The 16,793-nt window shown below is 43.8% G+C and overlaps 1 protein-coding gene across 21 annotated transcripts in view; it reads right to left on the bottom strand.

The window, feature by feature from the left end:
- Positions 1-9,003: 9,003 nt before the first annotated feature.
- LOC125288604 (mitogen-activated protein kinase kinase kinase kinase 4-like) overlaps positions 9,004-16,793 on the bottom strand; it is a 58,400-nt gene continuing 50,610 nt past the window's right edge. For all 21 annotated transcript variants that reach the window (XM_048235099.1, XM_048235100.1, XM_048235097.1 and 18 more), the window contains 9 exons: positions 14,458-14,575; positions 13,770-13,925; positions 12,594-12,737; positions 11,242-11,376; positions 11,018-11,118; positions 10,693-10,842; positions 10,372-10,531; positions 10,080-10,219; positions 9,004-9,576 (listed from right to left, as the gene is read on the bottom strand). In XM_048235099.1, the coding sequence (XP_048091056.1) occupies positions 9,493-9,576; positions 10,080-10,219; positions 10,372-10,531; positions 10,693-10,842; positions 11,018-11,118; positions 11,242-11,376; positions 12,594-12,737; positions 13,770-13,925; positions 14,458-14,575 (1,188 nt within the window). In that variant the 3' untranslated portion in view covers positions 9,004-9,492. The remainder of the gene's footprint in view (positions 9,577-10,079; positions 10,220-10,371; positions 10,532-10,692; positions 10,843-11,017; positions 11,119-11,241; positions 11,377-12,593; positions 12,738-13,769; positions 13,926-14,457; positions 14,576-16,793) is intronic.

Here is a 16,793-nt window from a genome sequence, read left to right as displayed (position 1 = left end):
TTGTTATTGGCACGATAAACTGTAAATAAATAGAATTCAAATACTGTTTAAAAACATATTAATTAGTTTTTCTTGGTTAGTGAACACAAGCACACACACACACACACACACATATACACTAGGAGCAGTGAGCACACAGTGAGTAGTGACACATGCTAGGAGCAGTGTGCGCACACACACACCCGACCTGGAGCAGTGGACACACACACACACACACACACACACCTGGAGCAGTGGGCTAGCACCAGCGATGGCAGCCCTTACGAAAAAGAACTATAGAAATCATTTAGTATTTTGTATTATATTACAGTTTTTCTCGATTGCTTTGACCTGCTTAAAAAATCCACTTGGTCTTCATTGACACCTTCTTTGCACAGCAGAAGTCAGAAGTCAAAAAACCCTTAGTATAGGTACGTTGGTGTTGCTGCCCCTGTGCCGTCCCTGATCGCGTGAGATAAGTGGTGTTCATTGGAGGCAAGTCCTGCACGCCATGCCCTCTGCCCTCTCAAAAGATTCGATGTCTGCATGTTTACGTAAGGGATAATGTATAGAACGCCGGTCATTATGGGGAAAATAAGTCCCGACAGGGCGAACCGGACCCCTACGCATCAGCGGAGGGGTCTTGTTTTGCCCTGAAGGGACTTATTTTCCCATGATGACCGGCGTTCTATACATTATCCCGCTTATTATACGGCTACTTGCCAAAACGAAAAAATAAACTCCATGATATGTCTCTTTACACTTATTTGTTACCGTTTCGTCGTGGCTTTTGCTGAGAAACAAATAGTTCGCAACACACGCTGAACTTGAATCAAACATTCTTTAGAACACAGCTGATCAACCGTCTGCTTTCACTTTTGAATGAAGTTCCAAGCACAAACTCCGTTGCCATTGACAGCGGTCATTCTTGTTTTCAGAGGTCCTTTCCCAAGAAATAATGACCGCTAGAACTTTCGGAAATCCCATTCAAGTCAATGGAGCATTCTACTTGCATTGTGAAGAGCCGTATAATAAACTTCTATGGACCCTTTCAAGAGAGTTCCATTATCAGCATCATAGTTAGCCCCACAAGGCTTCCTTTTTAACATTCCATATGTTATGCAGAGGAAGTAGATTGGGGCCCAAATAGAACGTTCAAGCATTGTTTTTGTTTTTATTGTTGAAAGGGTCTAGACAGAGACGGTTGATAAAGCGAGACGATTCACAGAAGGGTTCTTCCTGTTCCCCTATGACGTATGGTTCACTAGCGCCACGCCTTTTTTAGGAGACTAGCGAGAGATTCTTTACACTGTGGCCCTATGGAAGAAATCATTTTTTTCTCGGATTATGCCCCAGCCCTTAATTATACAGCTCGAGATTGGACATTTTAATGCATTTTCTGTAATTCACATGTGTTCCTTACATTCTGACACCGACATGGCGTTTTTCAGATGAACAGTTAAGGAGAAAAACGACTTTGTTTGCCACTTGTCTGTCTGTTTCTGTAACCCACTGGCACGCGATCTACTAAGTAGCCGAAGGTTCTCTGGAATAAGTTACCGTTGCTTACCACTTCGATGTTGATCACTCAATCGCGAAAATGCCTAAACTTTGGGTGCATAAACAGACACCTTTCTGTCTTTTCTTTCCCTAAGGACGTAGACATGTACATACCGTCATATTGACTGATCAGCATCGTTTTTGATGTCTGGATTGCGTTCAAATAGGCTGTATAGCAGACGGCCATACACATAAACTAGGGCAGTGGTTTCTCAACCTTTTTTCAGTGATGTACCCCCTGTGAAATATTTTTTCAGCCAAGTAGCCTTCCCCCTAACCAGCGCAAAGCATTTTTAGTTGAGAAAAAAAGGATTTAAAACAGAGCACTGTGCCATCAGTGTCTAATTTATTAAACTTTGGAACTAATAAACACATACAAAATTCAAACATTTTAAATTGTAATAATCCATGACTACATTTATTGCTAATTATTTGTATATTTTAAAATCTCACGTACCCCCATTTGAGAACCACTGTACTATAGTATTGCATCTTATTGTTTAACAAGTAGGTTATATCACATAATAATATGGACAGCCAGGGGTGCGTTTCCCAAAACCATAGTTTACATCGCAACCAACAAAGTAGCTAACTTAGTTAGCAACTATGGTTATGGGAAACGTGCCCCTGGTTAACAAGTTGCTAACTAGCACACCTAACCAGACATCTGCTTTCTCAATTAGCCTTACCTCTGATGTTTGATAAAGTAGCGCCAATCGATGTATCCACACAGCCACACGGCCATATCTTTAGGCCTACTACCCACGCAAATTACAATGGAAATACAATAGGCCTACACCACTTATTTTTTCATTGACATAAGGCTAAAAATATGATGAACACTGGCATTTCTCTTTCAGATACCATATTATTGAACTAGTAGAAGAAAGAGGTAGCTTGTTAATATAAGGAGTGCCGACTTGTCCATCCGATCCAAACAAGTAAACCTGAGGAAAGGAGGGTATAAAGTGTGTGAGGCTAACTTTGAATGGTAGGGTTTTATTTGAAATTCACATTTTCAACAAATCCCACAATTTAACACCTGCATACATAGCCACATTCTGCAGTCTACCCACTAGGAAAAGAATAGCACAACTGTCCTAAACCCCTCCATCAACTGCCAGTAGATGTGTCCTGCATTGAGTGGTAGTTAAGCATTTACAAAACTAAATACTGTTATTGTCTTTGAATTAACTAACATCCTGAATGGAGTGTAGGAAAGCAGGATCTCTTCGTTTGGTTGGATGAAGGTTGAAGTCATATGGCCAGCATTTACAGCACCTAAAACAGAGACAACACCACACAAAGTAAAATAAAAAAACATCATGAATTACAATTATGTTCTTATGTTCTTGAAATTAAGTTACTACACCTGCACATTGCTTTGCTTAATATGATCCTTCCTACTATAAATGCTGTGATAACACAATAGGACTGAAGACTATGATACAGCTGGAGAGGCTGCCAAGTTAGGCAAATACTACGACTGACTTCTTTGAGGCCATGAACAGGCTTTTTGATGTCTTAAATTCACGGTATAAATGTCCATTCAAATACCCTACTCCAGTTTTAGCATCAGTCAAATTGTGATTACAGCACTTGATTACAAACACAAACACTTACTTCTCAGGCATCTCTGACCCCAATCCATGGCGTCAGTCCTATGGGACCACAAAGCAGACATCAGATCCACCATCTTTACGGAGAGCCTTCAGTGGATTGAGTCTTGGACCTTCAGGTTGCTAGAGAACAATACATATAGTGCAGCAATCATTCTCAGTGTGTTAACTAATGTTGAATAATAGATCTTTTTTTTTCCATACAGAGGGAAGTTTTAAATCTAGTTACAGAGTTTCATAGTGACAGGCTGTTGGTCGAAACATGTTGGCCAATGCAGCCAAAAAGGCTTTTCCTTGGAGTGCCTTTTGTAGAATTAGTTTCAACTTTATTTTGGTAGTGTTTCATGAAGTCTTCAGGTCTGATTGTTAGTAGCCTATATGAAATTATATTTGATATGTTTAACTTTGAAAGTCTGTAACTTGTATAGGGCAATTCCACGCAAAACTGTCACATCCATAATGCCAACTAAATACCATGGCATTGTGTTGGTGTTATGGATGTTACAGTTTTGCGTGGAATTGCCCTATACATTTGAATGGCCACAAGAGCGGACAGTTACAGAACACAGTCTATGTACATAGCATTGACTTATCCTCTGAATAACACAGGTTCAAGTTCATTCCTCCCCGTCATCGCGGGTTCATCCTCACCATCCATAGCGTCCTTCTGCTCGTCCAACAACTGGGGAGAGAATTAGCAAACATGACGTTAATTTTAGTGCTGCTTGATAAGGGTCTGTGCAAGACCATCCGAGAAAAACTACTCAGAACTGATGTAACGTTATTCAACACAATCGTTGAGCCACCCTGACTACACATTTGCCATCAGAGACAAACTTAATACAAAAATATGTAATGTGCAGGATCGGGGCAGAGATCAGTAGAGAAAATCGTCGCGTCATCGAGGACAGACAGAGAATATGGCATAAAACTAAATGTTTCACTACGCTAAGCTGATAATAAAATTCAGTGCACCAACAACTGTGTACATACGGTACTCATTTTTTACTAGCAGCTAAACACATTTCAAAACTGCTAAATCAATGTAAACTTGCAGTAGATCTGATCCACAAGCTATAGTGATGCCGATTTAGGTAGAGCAAATATCAGGTTCGTAAATTATCTTTGTAGCCTAACTACCAAATTAATCTGGTAGCTAGTGCCTCAGCTAGCTCTGCTATAGGTATCAGATGGTTAGCTAACGTCAACTAACGTTACTCCTCAATGAGCTAACATTCATGACGGCGACACGAGATAATAATAATGTTATTACCTAAACTACGCAGACATTTTACTACATAGATAACTCGTTACACAGACACAGACTAATCACAAATACCTTGCCACATTTCAAACTGCCACTTACCTGGAAATCAGACCGCATCTTGCCAATGACGATGTACCAAATTCAGTCACCCAGGCCAGCTCCAGTTGGTCACAGCAAGAGAGAGGCGAAAAATGAAAAAATCTTTGACGTTTTCATCAACGAGGTAGCGTCAGCGCATTCTGACCACGCCTTTTTAGGAGGCAGGAACTGTGTACAATTCCATTCCATTGTAGAAGCCTGTGCTGCTTTATCTTTGTATATTAAGGATCTTTGGTCTAGATTACTCTTCTGTCCTTTGTCCCCTTCAAATCATGATAAGAGTTCAAACTCTTGTCAGAGAAAGTGTGCTCACAGAAACAGTCAGTCATCATTCATTTAAATGACAGCATTTATGGTACTATTTCCTTATAGCATGACCTCTTACACCAATCAGAAAACCACACAAACAGAGAGCAAAGCATTTCACAAAAACAAGAGAAAACAAATACAAAACCATAACTCCAGTCACTCGGAGATGACAGTCTGACACCAGGGCAGGCTTGCACTATGTCTTTTTGAGACACTCAGGTAAATGACATTATGATCAATAGGAAAAGGATAAAAACAAATACCAGGGACCTAAGCATGTTGGTTACACCCTTAGCATGTGGAGTACAGCCTGCATGCATGAGAATATATGGTGATAAGTAAAGGTGCAGTCAGCGATCGTACACAATTTCAAGCCCATTACATTTCTTGTCACATTCACCAATCATCTCCCGACGATCCGCTAGCTGCCCATTCCATGAGTACAATGTAAAAAAAAAAAACAGCCTCTGTAAGCAGGCTCAGAGAACTGGAAGGAACAAAGTTGGGGTAGCCTGTTCCCCAAGGGAGGGGTGAGCTACAGTACCTCTCTGGTGTGTTTCATTTGGTCCTTGGTTAAGATATAATGTACGCTGTTTAGGACAAAAGCGTCTGCTAATAAATTGTAATATAAACATAAACAAACGTGACTTCTTGCGTAATCACTGACTGCACCTTTAAATGCTGCACAGTGTCTACGGAAGTGCTGTAGAGGTTCACAGAAGACAAAGAGGACGGGCAGCCTCCACACGCACAGAGTTCTTCTGAACATTAAAACACTGCAAAAAATGATATCTTACCAAGTGTTATAATCTTATATTAAAATAAAAAAATATATTTAGTATTGTTTTTAGTATAAAGATACTTCCTTTTGAGCTTTCTTGTAAGATTTTTAAAAACAAGTAAATGTATCTGCCAGTGGAGTAAGTAAATTTACCTTAAATAGTCTTAAATGTTCAATCTTATCTTAAATTAAGATAAAAAATTACTTAATTTAAGAAGATTTTGACTTATTTAAGTCAAATATCTTACAAGAGAACTAAGAAGTAAGTATCTTTTTACTAAAAACAATACTAACTAGATTTTATATCTTAATATAAGATTATAACACTTGGTAAGATATCATTGATTTGCAGTGAATGCACTGAATGATCAGACCTGAATGCTCATTTGACATTGACAAGTCTGCTATACTGAGTTGTGTTGTACAGAAGGACAAACATGTTGGCCAATCTACAAATACTTTAGATTTTTCTCTTATCAGTATTGAAATGAATCCTTTAGCCTTTTTTTTTTTGAACCCCACTCTCCCACTCCCTTTCTTCAGTCCTATCCTATAAATGCAGAAAGCACAAAAATACACTTAAAAATATATATTTTTTAAAAAGTCAAGAAGCTTGAGAAATGACCTGTTACGCAGCAGATGTCCAGCTAAACCATGTAACAGTTTGTGGTATTGCATGTGGTCAGCTAAACCATGTAATAGTTTGTGGTATTGCATGTGGTCAGGTAGACCATGTAACGGTTTGTGGTATTGCATGTGGTCAGCTAAACCATGTAACAGTATTGCATGTGGTCAGCTAGACCATGTAACAGTTTGTGGTATTGCATGTGGTCAGCTAAACCATGTAACAGTTTGTGTTATTGCATGTGGTCAGCTAAACCATGTAACAGTTTGTGGTATTGCATGTGGTCAGCCAAACCATGTAACAGTATTGCATGTGGTCAGCTAAACCATGTAACAGTTTGTGTTATTGCATGTGGTCAGCTAAACCATGTAACAGTTTGTGGTATTGCATGTGGTCAGCTAAACCATGTAACAGTATTGCATGTGGTCAGCTAAACCATGTAACAGTTTGTGGTATTGCATGCGGTCAGCTAGACCGAAAGTGTTTGTCAGATTTATGAATGACCAATTCTAACAATTACAAAAACATTAAATTACTAAACCTGAAAAATGAAACATTCGTAATATTTCTTGCAATTTCTTCCACTTGAGGGAATTTCATTGCTCTCTAGTTCCCTCTTGTGGTTGTGGTTGTAGTAACTAGAGGTGCGATTTTTCTTGGGGTCACTTCAAACAGAGTGGGAGGAGGTCATGTAGCTTGTTCGGACCTAAGTTGGGACCGTATCATTCTCCCATGCCAACCGACTGTGCTGATGTCATTCATGGGCAGATGACCATGAGGGGGGATGACTTAATAAAACAGACAGCAGTGAGAAACCATGTAAATTACTTAGTTTATTTAATGAAAAGACTTTCAAGAAAATACAAGAGTTCCCAGGGTACACAGAGGACATAAGTTAGCAAAGCGCAGCAGAAACGCCCGGCTTGGCATCAGTTTCCTCAGGAACAGTCTGAGCAATGTGTTTCTGTATCTGGTGAATCCCAGCAAAAAAAAACAAAACAAAAGAAATCTGTAAATTCACACAAAGAATCCAGTCATCCTGTTTAAAGTGAACGGAAGCCAAAGGCTATCTCCTGTACAAACAATTTTAAAAAGATAACACAAAAAAAATGAGCTTAAAAAAAAAAAAAAAATAATAAGCAGAGGGAGGAAATGTATCTATGCGAACCATCATGCTGAAGAACATTAGTGTAACCATTGGAGTTTACATACTGTAAACATTTTCATAAGATAGCTTGCATTCTTTAAAAAACAAACACTTCTTAGTCAAATTGTGGTCAAGGTTATGGGAAAGGACAACAAAACTATAATTAAGCAAAATCTACATAAGTTAAAAAAAAGAAACACAAAATGCTTTCATAGCAAGCTACTGTTGTTCTGCTGATGTAGTGGTCTTGGGTTTACTGCCTTCAAGGACCCCTTCGATACCCCTGATTTCCCCAGAAACAGATGTGAATGTTTGAGTTTAAGTCAGTGTGTCTTATGTGAACGGTCAAGATGCGTCTCTGCAATCGCACATAATACCAGATGTGCGCACACACACACACATACGTGGAGGGATATATCATTGGCCAAGTGCATGCTTACCAACACACACATAGATAAACACACACACAAACACACACACAGAAGGAGACAGAAGAGCATATGTTTCCTTTATGAAGATTTTTATGCTTAACAACAAACTTTCTAAAATCAAGAGCAGTTCTGAAGTCTACATTTGGCAGATTATACAAGCAAGTTAAAAAATGGATGCCTTCTGTGAAGACAATGGCTCAGTATGGAAATCCGCTGTGTTTATATGTGTGCGTGTGTGTGTGTGCGTGTGCTCGCTGTGGGGGTGTCTGTGGGTGCTAATGTACATGCCAGATCAGCTGTTCATCCCTTTCACAACTTAAAAAAATGCATCTTTAAAATAAAACTGAACCTAAATGTCCTTCATCCTTTGTCCTTCCACCCAAACCTTCCTCTAACTCACTCGTTCACCCAAACCTTCCTCTCCTCTTCCCTCAGCTGGTTCCTCAGTTCAGTCCCCACTAGCATCCCACCTTCCTCTAACTCACTCGTTCACCCAAACCTTCCTCTAACTCACTCGTTCACCCAAACCTTCCTCTAACTCACTCGTTCACCCAAACCTTCCTCTAACTCACTCGTTCACCCAAACCTTCCTCTAACTCACTCGTTCACCCAAACCTTCCTCTAACTCACTCGTTCACCCAAACCTTCCTCTAACTCACCTGCTCACCCAAACCTTCCTCTAACTCACTCGTTCACCCAAACCTTCCTCTAACTCACTCGTTCACCCAAACCTTCCTCTAACTCACTCGTTCACCCAAACCTTCCTCTAACTCACTCGTTCACCCAAACCTTCCTCTAACTCACTCGTTCACCCAAACCTTCCTCTAACTCACTCGTTCACCCAAACCTTCCTCTAACTCACTCGTTCACCCAAACCTTCCTCTAACTCACTCGTTCACCCAAACCTTCCTCTAACTCACTCGTTCACCCAAACCTTCCTCTAACTCACTCGTTCACCCAAACCTTCCAACTCACCTCGTTCACCCAAACCTTCCTCTTCCCCTCGCAAGCTCGCTCATTTCCGTTCCATCGTTCCCCCAAACCCCACTGATCATCACACACACCCCAAGCGGCGTGGCACTGGAGAGGGCGTGCCGCTCTTCACCCGGAGCCCTGCCACAACGCATATATAAGATGGGCAGCGCTTTTCAGCAGAGAGGCTCAAATAAACACTTCTATCTGGTTAAAAAACAAAAAACAAAAAAAAAAAAAAAAAAAAACAATAACGTTTAGCCCTGTAGGAGAATATACAGTATGATACGCGACTGGGCTCTGTCAGGTAAGAGTGGACTCACTGGAGATTACAGAGCCCGATAACCCCTCCCTCTCCCTCCCTCATCTACCTCAGACACACAGAAACCAGCCACCAGCTGTCAATCCAAGTGAAAGACGCGTGTATATATACTAGCATATCTAGAAAAAGAGCCTCCTGACTGGCCAGGATTTAAAGAGAGGTGGGGCCTGAAGCCAGAGTCAGAGCTGTGATTGGACAATGCCGTTGTCTGTCTCTAAAGGCTGAATGAGGGTCAGCCTCCAACGGTGCCGAGCCCTGCCGCTATGCACAAGCACAAAGCTCCAGTCCTAGAATATTCTTCATCATAATCGTGGTCATCGTTATGGTCGTAGTCAGGGTTGTTGAGGTCAGTTTGTGGGCCGTTGGGGCGATGGTGGTGCTCTACCAACTCAACAGGTTGCTGCGACCCAGCGTCATGAAGTACACCTGGCTGGAGCCGCCAGAACGCACTGAAGCAAAGAACACCTGCAATGCAACACACACACAGGTTCATCATTAGGACATTCACTTTACCGGGTGATGTTATTTGCTTTGTTGGTGATTTTGTTTTTGATGGTAAATAGGCTTGGTTGTTGATTGGTCGCCGTGGAAAACCCCCGACCTACAGCACTAGGAACTGAACACCTCTCTGTACATCTCCGTACACCTGAACATGACTCAATCAGAGGCCAGCTGATGAACAGGCACCTGTAGAGAGAACTCCTCTGGCTCTCACCTTGTCATTGTGCATGTGTGTGTGTGTGCTTGTTGGTGTGTGGTGTTTGTGCATGTGTGTGTGTGTGTTTGTGAGTGTGTATGTGTGCGAGCTGGCTCTCACCTTGTCATTGTGCGTGTGTGTGCTTGTTGGTGTGTGGTGTTTCTGTGTGCGTGTGTGTGTGTGTGTATGTGTGCGCTTGTTTGTGTGTGGTGTTTGTGCGTGTGTGTGTGTGTGTGTGTTTGTGAGTGTGTGTGCGCGTGCTGGCTCTCACCTTGTCATTGCGCTCGCACAGGAACTTGAGTCTCTGGGCACGCTTGTGCATGAAGACCCCGTCCAGGTGTCCGGTCTCCACCGAGCGGATCTCGATGGCCTTCTCTCCCCAGCCCATGATCTGGTTGGAGCGGATGTACGCTGCACACCAGAGTACAAAGTCAGCACTGATATTTCAACTACGGCTGTCATATATTAGTGCACAGATAAGCATGACACTGTCTGTCCACGTGTGTGTGTGTGTGTGTGTGTGTGTGTGTGTGCGTATGAATGAGCGGGAGAGAGAGGCCTACCAACAGATGTGGGCATCTCTCCCCACTGTAGCACCACGTCTTTGGTGATGCGGCCGTAGGTGTTGACGTAGACGCCCTCGTCTTCATAACACACCAGCAGCTCGATGCCGTCCGTGTTGGGCAGGATAATGATGGCGTGAGACTGGATACTCGTCTGGATCTGATGGAGGGAGAAGGAAGCCAGCAGAGTGAGAGGGAGGCCATCAGAGATTGTATTCAGACTATATTACTGTGATGACTCTACACTAATGTAATTCATATGCTCCATCTACTTACATGTGTCGGCAGGTAGATGTCGTGAGTGTGTGTGTGTCTACTTACATGTGTCGGCAGGTAGATGTCGTAGACTGCTCCAGAGTCCACATCAACGGCATGGAAGCCCGAGTAGGAGCCATAGATGACCTTTAACCTCTGACCTTCCTCCACAGTCAGGTCAACCAGCAGGGGCTTGTGGACGAGGTCACCAAAGGACTAGACGAGGGGGACAGACATAAACACTCACGGCATCAGAATCTGGACCTAAGAGGACAGTGTGTGGACTACTGATATCAAATATGCACATTGTGTGTGTGAGAGAGAGAGAGAGAGAGAGAGAGAGAGAGAGAGAGAGAGAGAGAGCTATAAAAGCGTGTCCGTGTCCACTCACCTTGAAGGCCATGAACTTGTGGTAGGGCTTTGGGGCCCACGCATACACTTCCACAGCGTTCTTCAAGGCAAGAACCAAGAACTTGATTCGTTCATATTTCACTGAGGAGAAAACGTACCATAAAGTTAAATAACTACCACCAAAAAAACGTCCTTTAATGACGTTTCTTAATTCCTCTATCACACATAGACAGTAGACATGCTCCAGTCCAAATTGGTCCTTACCAACTTTGTAATGCACACAGCCCTCCAGGTCTCCCACGTTGACCCAACCCTGCTTCTTCTCCACCTCTGGGTCATTATGCAGGATTTTGTTCCTCAGCCAGGATAGGTAGTACACACGCAGCTTGTTCTTCTTCCCTATTGGTGGAACAAGCAAGGAGGAGGCGGAGGAAAAGACAAGGTCAAACAAACCATTCATCAGATTAAAGCATTCATCCATTTCAATGGACGTCGAGAGAGATAGAGATAGAGATAGAGATAGAGATAGAGATAGAGATAGAGATATATATATATATATATATATATATATATATATAGATAGAGAGAGAGAGAGAGAGAGAGAGAGAGAGAGAGAGAGAGAGAGAGAGAGAGAGAGAGAGAGAGAGATAGAGATAGATACTTTATTGATCCCCAAGGGGAAATTCAAGGTCTCAGTAGCATACAGACATCACACAACAACATGCACTTACAGCAGAAAAAATTAATACAAGTCTATAAATATAAAAACGTCCACTGCACAATAAAGACAGTAGAAGATAAAAAATACTAAAATACTAAATAGTAAAAATACTTTAAACTTTAAACAAAAACTAACTAACGTCAAGTGAGGTTACACACTGACGACAATAACTGATGACGTCCAGCACAATACAGAACATGTGACCAGCGGACACGGACCTGATGACAGCGCGTAAGCTAGAGAGAGGTGAGGACAGTGACCTGATGACAGCGCGTAAGCTAGAGAGAGGTGAGGACAGTGACCTGATGACAGCGCGTAAGCTAGAGAGAGGTGAGGACAGTGACCTGATGACAGCTCGTAAGCTAGAGAGAGGCGAGGAGGTGACCTGATGACAGCGCGTAAGCTAGAGAGAGGCGAGGACAGTGACCTGATGACAGCGCGTAAGCTAGAGAGAGGCGGGGAGGTGACCTGAGGTGCGTTCAAATTCGCAAACATAAGGCCAACGTTTGCGAACAGTTTTTCCATTTGCCTTGAGTTTTCAGCCAACGTTTACGACCAATCGCAAACAGTCCGTGGAGGTAGTTCTCCGCAAAACATAGTGTGGAACTGGATGAGAGCTTGTTAAAGGTAACAATGCAATTACCGTTTAAAATGGAATGTTGACACCAAATTTAACTGTTCACCACTGTTCGGCAAATTGGAACGCACCTCTGATGACAGCGCGTAGGGCTACAGAGAGGCGAGGAGGTGACCTGATGACGATAACAACGCGTAGGCTAGAAAGGGTCGAGGAGGTGACCTGATGACGATAACAGAGCGTAGGCTAGAAAGGGTCGAGGAGGTGACCTGATGGCGATAACAGCGCGTAGGCTAAAAAGGGTCGAGGAGGCCTCACCTGAGATGGTTACGAGGACGTTGAGTCCCTCGAGCACGTCCATCTGCTGGAAGCGTCGTCGGTTGATGAGGGGGTAGACCTTCCCCTGACCACTGCGGTCCAACAGCATCAGACCAGACTCTGTGCCCACCAGCAGGTTCACGCCTACAACAGAGAGAGAGGGAGGTGTGTGAGATGTGAGTCTGTGTGTGTGTGTGTGTTCCAAGCCTGCAAGAGCCAGCTGGACTTAGTCTTGGGTCCAGGTTGTGTCTTAGTGAGTCAGAGCGAGCGTACATGTCTGTGTTGTCTGTGTGCGTGTTGTCTGTCTGTCTGTGTGTGTGTGTGTGTGCGTGTTGTCTGTCTGTCTGCGTGTTGTCTGTCTGTGTGCGTTAGCGGTGGGCGATATGGACAAAAAATAATATCTCGATATTTTTTGTGATTTTGACGATAACGATAATTAGTCGATATCCTTTAAAAAATGTTTTTGTTAAAGTCTGAGTTACTTTACAGCTCATTATTTATGAATAGCATCATTACAATAATAACCAATAACCTAACCTGTGACTTTTTAACCAAATCAACCAATGCATTGTCACTCTGACTCATTTCCAATTCTGCCCCCACATGGGTGTGTGGCAATGACATTAGAGAACATTAGAGAAGATGAATAGGCCCAGTTTCCCAAGAGAAAGTCTGAAGCTGAAGTTCCTTTCAAACCGTTACATAGGATTCACTGTAAAACTAAGCAGACCAACAGAGTACATATCAGTTATATCCTTCTATGTTTTGTTTAAGAGCACTATAGCATTCCAAGTTACAGTAGAAACTAATGCGTTAGCTTATGGCTAATGTATATGAGAAGTCCCATAGAGATGTTAACGGTTAGCATAATCGGTAAACGTAGATATTTAGAGCGAACTTCAGTCCATTTACAAAAGAGTTACTTGAGAATAGTTCTTTGTTAAACTGACTATTAAAATACTCAAATGCTAATGCTTTCTCTCCATATAATACCGTGTAGGAAAAAACGTGACTGTCCCATCAATGCTACTTGAACAGATACTTGACAAAAGTAGCAGCATAAAATCCCAAGTAGGCTACTCTCGCTGCACAAAATAAACATTAGGTAAACATATGTATGTGTGTGTTTTGTCCGTCTGTGTGTTGTCTGTGTGTGTGTAGGAGTTTTGGACTTACCCCACAGTGCGGCACACAGGATCTCGGAGTTGAACCTCTTCTTGTATTTGCGGATCTCGGGCGTGTCGCTCTGAGGGCGAGTGTTGACCGGGTTGACGTTGACCACGGAGCCCTTGCGTGAAGGATCTGGGAGTCGGACGTCACCAACAAAGCCAACTGCAGGGGTCAAAAGGTCACCAAGTCAGAGAAGAGCTTTCAAAGCTTTGACCAAGACTCACATCCAGTACTGAATACAACCAATCACTCCTAAAAGCACCCATAAACAGAGTGAGCGCTGTGTGAAAGCTCAAGAGTGCTTCAGTCAGTCATAGGAGGCCTGCGACTGGACACCACTGAGGGCCTGAACGTGTGGACACCGGTGAGGTGACGTAGCGAACTCACCCATGTTGTTGAGCAAGGTGTGCAACAGTGTGTGTGTGTGTGTGGGGGGGGGGGGGGGGCCTGTGTGTGGACACCGGTGAGGTGCCTAGCGAACTCACCCATGTTGTTGAGCAAGGTGTGCAACAGTGTGTGTGTGTGTGTGTGTGTGTGTGTGGGGGCCTGTGTGTGGACACCGGTGAGGTGCCTAGCGAACTCACCCATGTTGTTGAGCAAGGCAAACTCAACAGTGTGTGTGTGTGTGTGTGTGTGTGTGTGTGTGTGTGTGTGTGTGTGTGTGTGTGTGTGTGTGTGTGTCTAGCGAACTCACCCATGTTGTTGAGCGAGGCGGCAGCAGAGGGCGAGATCTGGAGCAGGCGCGGGTCGATGAAGGGGGTGAATGAGGACGAGGACTTGTGTTTCTGAAGAGTGTTACTGGCCGACTGGGTCTGCAACGCACAGGGGACAGGTCAGTCCTCTTACCTGAGGGTGCACCTGGACAACTTGCCTCAAGCTCTTCCCGGACGACCAACAGTCACTTCTGTTATAGTCATGTATAATCATGTACTATTATTTTAATACTGCAACAGAACTGTCACTCTCACAGTTGTAATGGATGGCCTCGAACTGTAATGGACTATATAGCTTTTTTTATTTCGATAGACTCCCCTAACAATTCTTATTCTGAACCATTGAAATCTGTTAAACCCAAATGTGAACGCAAATCTGGCGATCCTCGTCCATAGGGACGTTAACAAACTGCTAAACAAGCACAGACTAGGTTGGCAATTAGAAGTCTAAAGCAAATGAGCCCACACACACACAAATGTAAAGGAGTTGTGAGGATAAAGGAGGCCCAAACATGGAAGATGTGTTAAATAAAGATGTGAGAATAAGGTAATGAAACACATAAAAGGTAAAGACATAAATGAAAGGGGCTCAGAAAGCCAGCCGCCTAATCTGTTATGGTCAGAACTGTTGTGGAGAACAGGCCATCAGGTCATCAGCCCGGTCAGAACTGTTGTGGAGAACAGGCCATCCCCCTAGTCAGAACTGAGAGCTGCATTTCCTCTCTCTGTGTTTTATTCCTTCACTCGCTCTGACATCACCCTGATGATAAACCCACTCGCTCTGACATCACCCTGATGATAATGCCACTCGCTCTGACATCACCCTGATGATAAACCCACTCGCTCTGACATCACCCTGATGATAATGCCACTCGCTCTGACATCACCCTGATGATAATGCCACTTTCGACATGACGTCGCCCTGATGATAATGCCGCTCGGCTGATCATCACCCCTGATGATAATGCCACTTTCGGCGTGACATCACCCTGATGATAAACCCACTTTCGGCTGACATCACCCTGATGATAATGCCGCTTCGGCTGACATCACCCCTGATGATAATGCCACTCGCGCTGACATCACCCTGATGATAATGCCACTCGCGCTGACATCACCCTGATGATAAACCCACTCGCGCTGACATCACCCTGATGATAATGCCACTCGCGCTGACATCACCCTGATGATAATGCCACTCGCGCTGACATCACCCTGATGATAATGCCACTCGCGCTGACATCACCCTGATGATAATGCCACTCGCGCTGACATCACCCTGATGATAATGCCACTCGCGCTGACATCACCCTGATGATAATGCCACTCGCGCTGACATCACCCTGATGATAAACCCACTCGCGCTGACATCACCCTGATGATAAACCCACTCGCGCTGACATCACCCTGATGATAAACCCACTCGCGCTGACATCACCCTGATGATAATGCCACTCGCGCTGACATCACCCTGATGATAATGCCACTCGCGCTGACATCACCCTGATGATAATGCCACTCTGTGAAACAGCAGTGTAATCTGCCGCTCTGCTCTGGCCCGGCCCACTGATACTGACACTTGACCCCTTCAAGACCAGCTTCACAAGATCACACCGCCATTCCTACACTCCTCCTCTCCATCGCCCCTCATCTGTCCATTCCTACACTCCTCCTCTCCATCGCTCCTCATCTGTCCATTCCTACACTCCTCTTCTCCATCGCCCCTCATCTGTCCATTCCTACACTCCTCCTCTCCCTCGCTCCTCATCTGTCCATTCCTACACTCCTCCTCTCCATCGCCCCTCATCTGTCCATTCCTACACTCCTCCTCTCCCTCGCCCCTCATCTGTCCATTCCTACACTCCTCCTCTCCATCGCCCTTCATCTGTCCATTCGGTCCCCCAAGCGGAAATGGGGACCATGGATTCCATTGATGGAATGGCATGCTGAACAACGACGGGATATTAAAAGAAAGCACTCAAATGGATTGAGTTGACTTCTAAAGTTAGAAAAGCGGTGGTTAGTTCAGCCATTCATTTCCACCAGAGCATGTGCCACAAGCTGATAAAATGGTGGGTAGGAATTACAGGCAAATCGTTTTAACACACACACACTAATGTTTCCTAGTACTGCTCCAGCTCTATTCTTCAGCAGTGTCAAACTAATGCGCACACAGAATTCAAAGACACAGAGTCTTAAGATTCTTCACATTACACAGATAGCTAACTTGTTTATACTTCAGCTCTTCCAAGTCTATCAAAGTCTAGCGTCCCCAGAGATGCAGTGGGCAAGCAGAGAGTACAGCCCCAGTGGACCC

This window comes from Alosa alosa, chromosome 23, assembly GCF_017589495.1.
Source record: "Alosa alosa isolate M-15738 ecotype Scorff River chromosome 23, AALO_Geno_1.1, whole genome shotgun sequence".
Lineage (NCBI taxonomy): Eukaryota > Metazoa > Chordata > Actinopteri > Clupeiformes > Clupeidae > Alosa > Alosa alosa.
Note: the sequence above shows the minus strand (reverse complement) of the source record. Positions and strands in the feature narration are given on the sequence as shown.